The sequence below is a fragment of the Oncorhynchus keta genome, chromosome 2, assembly GCF_023373465.1.
Source record: "Oncorhynchus keta strain PuntledgeMale-10-30-2019 chromosome 2, Oket_V2, whole genome shotgun sequence".
NCBI lineage: Eukaryota > Metazoa > Chordata > Actinopteri > Salmoniformes > Salmonidae > Oncorhynchus > Oncorhynchus keta.
The window spans coordinates 34704823-34716960 of NC_068422.1; the positions used below are offsets into that span (position 1 = coordinate 34704823).

The following is a 12138-nucleotide window of genomic DNA, read 5'->3' on the forward strand; positions in this document are numbered from 1 at the left end:
TCTTACTGCATACATTTATTACCTTTGTAATAACACTTCAATGTTTTGAACAAACTTTTTTGCTTATTTGATAACTCCTCCAAAACACATCTGTACTATATTTACAGATATAACAACATAGCTAAAACAATGTCCTTCTTCTGTAGAACCTTTTTTGGAACAGTACCTTTTTGGAACAGTACCTTTCTCTCACACAAAACTGGAGATAAGTTGCTAACAAGCATGGCTGCACAGGATACAAAAGAGATGCAAAACATACATAAATTCCTTAGTGGTTTACATTCATTATAAATGTTGTACCATTTTATCCAACTCAGTATAAAGTAGACCCTTCAAATGTATCCCTTTGGGAATAACAGGAACTAAACACAAACATTTAAGACATAATAAGTGTAGGGACAGGAGGCTGGTGGTAAACTGATTGCAAATGACTCATTAAACCAGATAAAAAAGCAATAATTCTCACTAACAACATTCACTTGACAGACATCTCTATTACCCTCCAAGCACACAAATGACCGCAGGCTTAACTTTACAGAAGCGGAAAATAAAAATAAAACATTGTCTGGTTTGCAGGGTAGCTACCATGGCTCAACATAACTGCACTGACATAATCAATGCTGAACAGCTTCAATATAGTACCATGATAAAGGGTTGAACACAACCCACATTTTTGGTGGAACAAATCCCTTTTAATATCCTGTCGTTTCAAGATTTCAAAGAAAATGACACACTACTGGTCAGAAATGACAACCAAGTCAGGATATCTTATTGATACGATAGTGACATGGGCACAAATCAGTTAGAAGAAGTGGTATGGCGTAAACACAGGATACAACAGATCTTCACGAGAAAAAGCATGCAACATGAGAAACAAGCTACTTCTCTCTGTGCCTGATGACAGAATGGTTTGATGCTAAGACGTCTGTTGCCAGTGATGTTGCTGTTGTGTGGAAACAAAGCTTTGGCATGTAAGTTGCTTTGAAATGTTCTCTCTACATCTGCTTCAGCATTCTGTACCTACTGTCATTTAGCTTCAAGACTTCGTTTTTCACTTTGGGCTCTACATAGAGTTCACTGCATTGTCCGTCAAATACTGTACCATCGACCAACAAACATTCTGCAAATGAAGAGTACTTCAAACTAACAGTCTTATATATGATAGAATGCACAAAGACTATCAACTTCCAGGCTTAATATGGGCGTTCAATCTAAAACAGTTACAGCAAAAACCTTCCAGAGTCAGACAGCGTTAACAAAAGGGTATGAGAATACTGTTTTACATGAACATAATACAGAGATCAGAGTGACTTCGTCCTTTGATGATAAGCAGCGCCACTGCACACCTAATCCTGTCACTTCATCAAATATATCTTTACAAGAATCCCAGATATCTGATTGCACAACTGAGCCTGAAAATTGTATATTTCCACTATTCTTAATTTAAGCTAGAATACATGTTGAGGACACAATCTTGGTAAATGTAGAAATGTGTCTAGGCTAGGGGCTGTCATATGAAATAAATTTGAGTTTACACCTATGGTGTGAGTTCCCTCCTAGGTGAGAGGTAGTGTCAGTCCAAATAGCTATATTCTAATAGAAACAATTCCCTACTGAGCAGCTTAGAGAGAGAAGTAAAGGAGGCATTCGACACTGTAGTAGTGTGGAGGCATTCGACACTGTAGTAGTGTGGAGGCATTCGACACTGTAGTAGTGTGGAGGCATTCGACACTGTGGTAGTGTGGAGGCATTCGACACTGTAGTAGTGTGGAGGCATTCGACACTGTGGTAGTGTGGAGGCATTCGACACTGTGGTAGTGTGGTGGCATTCGACACTGTGGTAGTGTGGAGGCATTCGACACTGTGGTAGTGTGGAGGCATTCGACACTGTGGTAGTGTGGAGGCATTCGACACTGTGGTAGTGTGGAGGCATTCGACACTGTGGTAGTGTGGAGGCATTCGACACTGTGGTAGTGTGGAGGCATTCGACACTGTAGTAGTGTGGAGGCATTCGACACTGTGGTAGTGTGGAGGCATTCGACACTGTAGTAGTGTGGAGGCATTCGACACTGTAGTAGTGTGGAGGCATTCGACACTGTAGTAGTGTGGAGGCATTCGACACTGTGGTAGTGTGGAGGCATTCGACACTGTGGTAGTGTGGAGGCATTCGACACTGTGGTAGTGTGGAGGCATTCGACACTGTGGTAGTGTGGAGGCATTCGACACTGTGGTAGTGTGGAGGCATTCGACACTGTGGTAATGTGGAGGCATTCGACACTGTGGTAGTGTGGAGGCATTCGACACTGTGGTAGTGTGGAGGCATTCGACACTGTAGTAGTGTGGAGGCATTCGACACTGTGGTAGTGTGGAGGCATTCGACACGGTAGTAGTGTGGAGGCATTCGACACGGTAGTAGTGTGGAGGCATTCGACACTGTGGTAGTGTGGAGGCATTCGACACGGTAGTAGTGTGGAGGCATTCGACACGGTAGTAGTGTGGAGGCATTCGACACTGTAGTAGTGTGGAGGCATTCGACACTGTGGTAGTGTGGAGGCATTCGACACTGTAGTAGTGTGGAGGCATTCGACACTGTGGTAGTGTGGAGGCATTCGACACTGTAGTAGTGTGGAGGCATTCGACACTGTAGTAGTGTGGAGGCATTCGACACTGTAGTAGTGTGGAGGCATTCGACACTGTGGTAGTGTGGAGGCATTCGACACTGTAGTAGTGTGGAGGCATTCGACACTGTAGTAGTGTGGAGGCATTCGACACTGTAGTAGTGTGGAGGCATTCGACACTGTAGTAGTGTGGAGGCATTCGACACTGTAGTAGTGTGGAGGCATTCGACACTGTAGTAGTGTGGAGGCATTCGACACTGTAGTAGTGTGGAGGCATTCGACACTGTAGTAGTGTGGAGGCATTCGACACTGTAGTAGTGTGGAGGCATTCGACACTGTAGTAGGTTGCTTCTCTGTCCAGAGCTCTAAAAGCGGATAAAGTGTAAGGAAAGATAAAAGCACACAGTCTGGGAATAATGACATGTCTCCTGAATAGATAGAGGAACACATAGGAGGATTCAACACAGAATATAGACCACAGAAAGACTAACTGACAAAGACCATTGACATGACTACAGGAGACATAATGACAATGACTAAGAAAACCACAGGAGGCCAACAAACAGAATCAGAGAGAGGGGCCTGCTGTTTTGACAGACTGCTCTCTTTCTCTGCTGCAGACTCATGACACAGCCTGACGGCACCAAAGATTATGGGGTAAAGGTAATTATCAAAGAGACTAATAATGAACTAATTAGAAACCACAGGAACTCATTTGTGAATGTATAAAGTAATGAAAACATAAAAAAAATACATGAAACTGATTATTACCTCAGAAGGATAAAAAATAATAATGTGAATACAAAATAATACTTTTCTAAATACATATGACATACAGACTGCAGCCCAACTACAGCAGCTGCTGGTGGATACAACACTGACCTTCGTGGAATGTCAATCAATCAAAACACTGAGGGGTCCAAGGTCAATCCACTAGGTTCTGCGTTTAGTTGTTGATGTCACTTTATTGACTTCATTTCCCCATCTCACTAAGTGCTTACATTTGGCTTGGTACAAATACATCTGTGCTTTGAGTTAATACAAAATGCATAGGTATTCCAATATGAGGAATCAGGCTTTCACAGGCAAAATTGTTAAAGTGCATGTCATTGATAAAACAGCATACTACGAATGCAGTATCAATGTAATTATTTTGTACTAATCATTTGGCCTGTTCCCTTTAACAAAAATGGACAACTACTGGGCAGTACCTGTCCTTCATAATTAGTAAAATACCCTTCATGCATAGATACTCCACAGAAACATCTAACCACTATGTGGAGAGAACACTGGACTTTCTATACCACAGATGGCTCTTCTCTTTTTTTTGGCACTTCTGGTTAAACTATGGCTTCTTGTTATGGCCTTAAAAAAATAAAAAAAAGAGTTGAATAGTTATTGTTCAGCATAAGCTGGAGGGTGGACAACTGAGAACCAGATAGGCTGGAGACTGGCCTACAAAAGCCCAAAGAGAGGCACTGAAGGCTGGTTCTCTGTCGTGTTAAGTCCTGGTGGAGTGGAGCTCTACCACCGACCACTGACACTAGCCATGTCAGCGTGGAACTGACGAGACAGACGACCGCTGGCTCCCCCTTCCAGGAAGGAGGATCTGATAGGAGCCTCAAACAGCTTCCTTCGGTTCTTGTTCAGTTCTGGAAAAGACAAAAGTACACAATATTGCATATCAATTGCAAGTCTTACAGATATAAATGTTAAATAACATACTATGTTTTTCCATTAAGAAATACAAGTCCGACAAGTCAATTCAAACCGTAAACCATATGAAGGGAAATTCCATTTTATTGGTCTTCCGATGCAGTCATGAGTTAAAATCAAATAGCCAATGAAAAATGAGAAAAGCTCACATCAACAAGACCCCTCTTTGTGGCCCATGAGTTTGCCGGGCAGATCACCAAACTCATTGGACACAATTCTTTCAAAATGCGTCAATAAAACAGTTTAGCATCCTTTGAATTATTCATTTTATGGCTGAATCATCACCCTCTGTCAGCAAAACCTGACATATGATAATTGAGACTGGTAGCTTCAAAATTGCTCCTTTTACTGGCAGAAATACAGGAAGTGGACCTTAATGAGTTGGGGTTGCCTTTAGGAAAGAAGGGGGGAAGGGATGTATTCTGGTTTTGGAGCCCTTAGAGTCCTTCAACAGAGATTAGAGCTGATCTGAGCTTTGCAACGGAGCACATCAGTGGAACGAACTCACGCCTAGAGCCCTTCTCCTCACAACAGAACACGAATACCTCCCTCTCCCAACCTCAATGTGACCCCCTACTGCACCAATAACAGCAAACTGACTTAGATATGATCCCTTCTAGATATAATCCCTTCACTCTAACTACAAACGCATGAAATCATAATACATGAGATGAAGGGCAAAACATGTTATAAATGTAACATCCCAGAAACTAAAGGAATACATATACACAGTGTACAAAACATTAAGAACACTTCCTAATATTGAGTTGCTGACCCTTTTGCTCTCGGAACAGTATCAATTCGTCAGGGCATGGACTCTACAAGGTGTCGAAAGCGTTCCACCGGGATGCGGGTCCATGTTGACTCCAATGCTTCCCACAGTTATGTCAAGTTGTCTGGATGTCCTATGGGTGGTGGACCATTCTTGATACACGTGGGAAACTGTTGAGCGTGGAAACCCCATACAGCGCTGCAGTTCATGACACAAACCGGTGCACCTGGCACCTTTTACCATTCCCTGTTCAAAGGTACTTAAATATTTTGTTTTGCCCATTCACCCTCTGAAAGTCACACATACTGTAATTGCAACAAAAGGTGGCTCTACAAAGTACTGACTTTGGGGTGTGAATAGTTATGCACACTCAAGTTTATATTTTTTGTCTCATTTCTTGTTCGTTTCACAATAAAAAATATTTTGCATCTTCCAAGTGGTAGGCATGTTGTGTAAATCAAATGATACACCCCCCCCAAAAAAAATCTAATTTAATTCCAGGTTGTAAGGCAACAAAATAGGACAAATTTCAAGGGGGTGAATACTTTCGCAAGCCACTGTATGTCATGGAAAGAGCAAGTGATCCTAATGTTTAGTACACTCAGTATATATTCAATCAAAATGCCACCCTTCTGAATCCTGTTCACTCCTGGCAGACAAAAGGTATTACTCCTGTAGTCATGCATTTATAAACAAGGATTTGTTCATGGAACAACAAACATGTTGGGCTTTCATTGCCTTGGAACCGTATGAGGATCCGAGCTCCTCTCTGTCAGCCAAAAAGAGGAACATGACTTGCACCACGGCCTACTGAAACCACTGGATGGTAGTGAAGATTGTAATTAATGTTCAGCTATGGGTCAGTGGAAGTACGTGGCTATACTCAGGCATGTGGCAGGGCCAGAAATGAGAGATTTAATGAAAAGCATTGAAGTCCATTTCACACCGTCTCCATCAGGAGAGGTTCTGGCACGCCCAACACACCCCTCAACACTTCTGACAGACTTCTGACAGGAGCTTTTATCAGCATATACAGCCCAGGAGGATCAGCCTGATCTCCCACATGTCATTGGAACTGGGTTCACACAAAGACACAATGTTTGGACATTACCGTAGTCATTCACACCAGAGATGGCAAGCAGCATTTTTCTGCGTGCTCCAAATGTGGTGATGCCCAGCTCTTTCAGGTCCTGGTCTGTAAGAGTGAGGAAGGTCTGGAGATCGATCTGAAAAAGAGTGCATGTGTACAGTCAATATGTTTATTATGTCACTGCACACAATACCATTTTTGGGATTACAAAATACAATTCCCCTTTACAACATAAAATACCTGGGGCCTCATTTATAAACTGTGCATACGTACAGAATATAGCTCAAAATGTTTGTGCACCAGTACACACAAAAGTTTTATAAAATTCATAAAAAAGTAACTTAATGTGAGAGTTTTCACCTCCCTGCAAACATTAGACCATGTGTACACACATCTGTTAGTAGTTTAACTATTGTATTGCAAGCTGGGATGATATGACAAGCTTATTCATAAAAAACGAAAAACAGGAAAACATTAACAAGAATGCAGCCATTTGCCATTAATGAGAAGAACGAAAATCGACGTGTTTTGTTTTTAGAATCTAAAATAACTAAACATAGAAATCTTTTTCCTATTTATTTTATTTTCATAACCATTGCAGAATTAATTCCTCAACTTTTCATAGGACCTCGCAGCCAAGTAAATAGATAGGCTATATGCATTTCAAGTCTTGCAATCCCATAGGCAGCACAGTTTATAATATGCAGTCGAATTTAAAAGGTGAACAGTTGATATTTTACATTGAAGTAGGCCTATTTATGCTACTGTTAGTACTGTAATTGCATTTTGGGACATTCGTGTAATCTTTTTCTTTTCTTTTTTTCCCCCTTTAAGAAATTGCTGGCATTCCATCATATTTAGGTTGGGGGAAACGTTGATGGAAAACATTGTTGAATTCGGCCTCCCGGGTGGCGCAGTGGTTAAGGGCGCTGTACTGCAGCGCCAGCTGTGACCTAGGAGGTTGCCAGGTGCACGGTGTTTCCTCCGACACATTGGTGCGGTTGGCTTCCGAGTTGGATGCGCGCTGTTAAGAAGCAGTGCGGCTTGGTTGGGTTGTGTATCGGAGGACGCATGACTTTCAACATTCGTCTCTCCCGAGCCCGTACGGGAGTTGTAGCGATGAGACAAGATAGTAGCTACTACAACAATTGGACACCACGAAATTGGGGAGAAAAAGGGGTAAAAAAAAACACACAAAAAAACACATTGTTGATTTCAAATATTCTGTTGACAGGTCCACAACAATTTGCCATTGTTTTCTCTTTCAGAAACTGACAAAGTCCTTTACCAGATACAACATTAATTACTGCTAAAGATATCCATAATAATCTCAAAATGTAGGTTAAAAACTATATCATTTGTATTTGTCAAACAGCAGCCAAGCATCGATCATCATGTCACCAGAATAAGACCCTGGTTATTTATTGGAAAGGAGCATAAAGCTCATCACCTTGCACTTTCACCACCATGTGAAGTTCATCATCATTTATTTCATCGGTGTCCTAATTAAACGACCTGCTTTCCGATGTTGTAGTGGGAGGACCACACAACATATCACGTGACTGCAAGTTTACATTGGTTACTCTATTAATATTTACGCATAAAGGAGTTTCCTCTGCCATTTCTCGCATAATTACATTTTACAGATACAAAAAAAAATCCCACCATGTCTAACGAACAAATTGTCTGTCGGCATTTATAAAATTATACCAGGATTTCATGTTTCCATCAGCTCGGTCGTGACGTTTTTCATGCGTCAGTTAATTCATCTGCATGAAATGGTTGGATGTAAACGTGGTTATTGTCACCTTAAAAGGTGAATGGCGAGCATTTTCCAGGAAGAGTTTTAATGCTCGTTCACAATCACACAGTTTTACGACAGGTCTGATTTATAACGGGAAACATGCATATGAATGGCGTGCACCAAGTTGATATATTTCAATACTTTTGTAGGTGTGAAATGTACAATGGTTATAAATGAGGCCCCTGAAGCCTATCCATTATCAAGTATTTGCAATATGTGTGCTCTGATTTCAATAAAAGTAGTTGGATATGAATAGTCTAGTCACTGGACCATGAGGACCACTCCAAAATATGTTGCAAAAAAAGCTTAGTCTCGGTCAAGCGATGGGCAGCTAAAATGGAACTCAAAGCTCCCAGCAAAATGTTTAAATCCATTTATTTATTGACAATTTCTACCGGAGAAGTTTAATATCAGCGTGAGAATCTTAGCCTAAGCACTGATCTATCCATCCGTAAATTCTAGCCTCTCTCTGATATAGTCAGGAGGGCAGGGATGGATGGAGGTGTCTGCTCCCATGTTAATGTGGCTATCCCATGCTACGGCAGCTATAGACCAGTACCTCCTGCTGTTGGAACACGTCTGTGTATTTCCCCAGGCCCAGCTTGCTGAACAGCTCCGGGAGGTCCGACCCTTTCAGAGAGGACTGGAGACTGCACCCGTTGCTCCCGGTGATCGAGGAGATACAGTCCATGTAGTTACTGCTGCTCAGATAGTGCTCTGCAGCTGTCAATCACAATGTGTCACGGGAAGACAAGACAAGTCAGACAGTCATCATTAAAGACTTTCATAGAAAGTTATCATTGTAACAAAGAATGTATGCAACGTAAAATAGACCCTGACATATCTCGCTGCCAAAACATTGTGACTAAATATTTGTATCCAATTAAAGCAAGATAATGCTTTTTGATTGTTTTTAATGTGTGCAATGTAAGCCAACATACTATGGATAAAATGTGCTTCTCTACAGCATTACCGGTAGTGATAGGCTTTGATAAATAATTGGAGACAAGGGCAAAAACAGGAGTCGGATATGAACGGAAGTATCTGGTCTCTAGTGCAGGTGTGTTGGAGGAATGAACCCATCTACTCCCACACACTCTAACGTTTTAATTAATGAGATCATCTTTACACAGCATCTGCTGTTCAAGGTTAGATGTTTTGAATTATGTATGATCAAAACTTTTAAGAGAGTTTACTTTAATTACATGGGAGTGTGATGATCTAGCCTTCTTGCCTTTCATTCAAAGTTCAGATGGGTATCTGCCGAGTAGCTCACCGGATTTGTTCTGCTTCCTCTTAGGACTGCAAACAGACACTGGGAATTCGGCGTGGCTGGGAAGACCGTTCCCACCCCCATTCCTGTCTCTCCAGTTGTCAGAGTCACTGCCGTTGCCCACCCCCTCTCTGCTGCCAGAGCGGGAAAGAGACAGGGGGGAGCCCTGGGGGCACAGAAAGGGGACATCAGATCATACTGGGCTGTAGTTTTAACTTCTCATTATTTGGTTTAGTTCTGTGAATCAGAGTATCAATTTAGTTAGTTTTCAATAATTTACTTTTTGCTTTACATATTTACATGTTGGCTTTAATTTTTTATGCAATCCATGATGATGCTTCATATTACAGTCTTTGCATAAGCTTCATATCAGGAATGTTACTATGAACACGTTCTCTTCAACAGCAGAAAAAACCTGGTCCATTGGTGTTTACCTCATAGTCGGAGTTTACCTCGTAGGTGGTACTCATGGTGGGTTTGTAGGGCACGTGGTTGGCCCTGCGCAGCTCCTTGATGGTCTCTGCTGGCATAGACTTGGAGAAACCCAGGCCACTCCACGTGTTAGTGGGGGTCCGCACCTCAGTCACAACAGGCTTCTTCAACATGGCTGGACACAGACACAGATAAACACCTCTGTTACCAATTAGTGTGAAAGGTCAGAAAAACGGACTCAGTATCCCTTTATTTATTTTGCCCTTTTCCTCCCCAATTTCGTGATATCCAAATTGGTAGTTACAGTCTTGTCCCATCGCTGCAACTCCCGTATGGACTAGGGAGAGGCGAAGGTCGAGAGACGTGTGTGCTCTGAAACACAACCCTGCCAAGCCGCACTGCTTCTTGACACAATGCTTGCTTAGCCCGGAAGCCAGCCGCACCAATGTGTCGAAGGAAACGCCGTACACCTGGCGACTGTGTCAGCATGCACTATGCCCGGCCCACCACAGGAGTCACTAGAGCGCGAAGGGACAAGGACATCCCGGCCGGCCCAACCCTCCCCTAACATGTACGACACTGGGCCAATTGTGTGCTCCCTCATGGGTCTCCCAGTCACGCCCGGCTGCGGCGCAGCCTGGGATCGAACCCGGATCTGTAGTGATGCCTCTAGTGATGCAGTGCCTTAGACCGCTGCGCCACTCGTCAGGAACACAGACTAGACAGGAATCGCCTGAACGATTGACACTTACCCTTGGTTGCTAACAGCTTTTTCTGTTCATATTCAAGCGCCTGAAATAGAAATGGAGAGGAAGGTCAATGTCAGTTTTAATACTTGTCAAGTTCCCATTAGTTATTTATTGATATGTGAGTGCGAGTATGTGAGAGAGAGAAGTGGAGTTGGAATACCTCTAGTTGGCCCTGCATGTTGGCAAAGGAAGAATGTGGTACCAAGCGGATCCTGTCCCTCTCGTTCTGCTGTGCTGCCCTCTCTGCTGCCCGCTCACTGCCCGGTGCCCTCTTATCTGTCACTGGGCTGTCTGAAGCACTCGACTCTGGGTCTGACAGTAAGCAGTCTGAGCTGTGGGAGGGGCACAAAAGAGAGGAACAACTATATTAAAAGGACAAGTTACAAACCCCATCACAATAGAGTAGCCTATTGCACAGAAACGACATACAGCACCGCTCAACAGGGTATGGCATGTTAAGATAAAGCATGACAGAATGCAGTACAACAGTGCAGTCCCCTGCTTTGTCTCCAAATAGCACCCACCTCAAGCTCTTTCCCCCACTGACATTCCTCCTGGAAAGTCCTTTTACAACAGCGGTTGTCACAAAGTGCTATTATTTTCTATTATATGAATGCCTGGGAGTCATACCAACTGAACTAGAATGAGTTCTCGTCTTATGTTCATATCCTTTAGGCATTGGAATGGAAGAGTAAGGACATCTCTGAGATGTAGGTAGTGTCTTACTGTAGCTCTGGACAGACATACTGGAGATGGGAGTTCTTGGTCCCCTGGAGGAGCTCCACCGCCTGCCGTTTCCCTGACGTCTTACAGGAAGCCAGCATCTGTTTCAGCTCGTTTCCATTTGCTGAGTGAGATGGGCTTCTGGGCATGCCCACTTCCACAAAGGTGTCAGAGCCTGGTGGAGAGAACGTAAAAAAGCATTTGTGAAGAAAAGGTAACGTGGGATATTATATTTCTTCCTTCATGATTTAATCATGTCGATCAGTAGGCTAAATATACTATTATATCCTTTTGATGTGACAAATAAGATACAAAGAATTGCTAGATTCTTATAGAATCCCTGTGTTTGACAACCAAGTTTTTGTACTTCCAATGCAACCTCTTCTTTAGAGTGCATTATTGCTTAGCTTTCTATTGCCTGTCATGCATATATTACAGTACGTTCTTTGCACCTGCAAGTCACTCTGCATGATGGCATGAGCATGACTAAATGTAGCTGCTAAACCTCACAGTTGGCACCTGTGTTATTAAAAAACAGAAGCGGTCAATAATGAAGGGGCTTTTTTCTTCCAGGCAGTAACCCAGCCTGCATAACATGATCTGTGTGTGTGTGTGTGTGTGTGTGTGTGTGTATCTAGGCCTTGACAGCGTAAAATAATAAGATGTCAGTCACCTTAATTAACATCTCCAAGCTATTATGTTTAGTTGATTCACCCTGGGCTCGATGGTAACGGGGAGCAGAGCCAGTTGGGACAGGTTGGAGAACACAGGAGGTGGTCAGGGAGAGGAAACAGTTACTACCGTCACCAGCCAAGCTGGGGCTGAGGAGTCCACGGAGCTCCAGCTCCAACAACATGGGAACGTGAGGAGTGTGAGAGCAAGGCTACACTCAAACCACACATGTTTGAGATGCAGGAATCTCGGGACCTCAACCACTGGAATACCAGCCATTAAATGTCAC

The 12138-nt window shown here is 42.9% G+C and overlaps 1 protein-coding gene across 4 annotated transcripts in view; it reads right to left on the bottom strand.

Annotated features, from left to right (window-relative positions):
• Positions 1-12138, bottom strand: part of LOC118399703 (protein bicaudal C homolog 1-B-like) — a 71876-nt gene continuing 59738 nt past the window's right edge. For 2 of the 4 annotated variants that reach the window (XM_035795974.2, XM_052475827.1), the window contains exons 14-21: positions 11181-11352; positions 10615-10786; positions 10458-10497; positions 9726-9880; positions 9277-9439; positions 8560-8723; positions 6218-6332; positions 1-4270 (exon numbers count right to left, since the gene is read on the bottom strand). In XM_035795974.2, the coding sequence (XP_035651867.1) occupies positions 4143-4270; positions 6218-6332; positions 8560-8723; positions 9277-9439; positions 9726-9880; positions 10458-10497; positions 10615-10786; positions 11181-11352 (1109 nt within the window). In that variant the 3' untranslated portion in view covers positions 1-4142. Of the gene's footprint in view, positions 4271-6217; positions 6333-8559; positions 8724-9276; positions 9440-9707; positions 9881-10457; positions 10498-10614; positions 10787-11180; positions 11353-12138 lie in introns of all 4 variants that reach the window. The other 2 variants (XM_035795954.2, XM_035795958.2) reach the window with 1 other exon arrangement.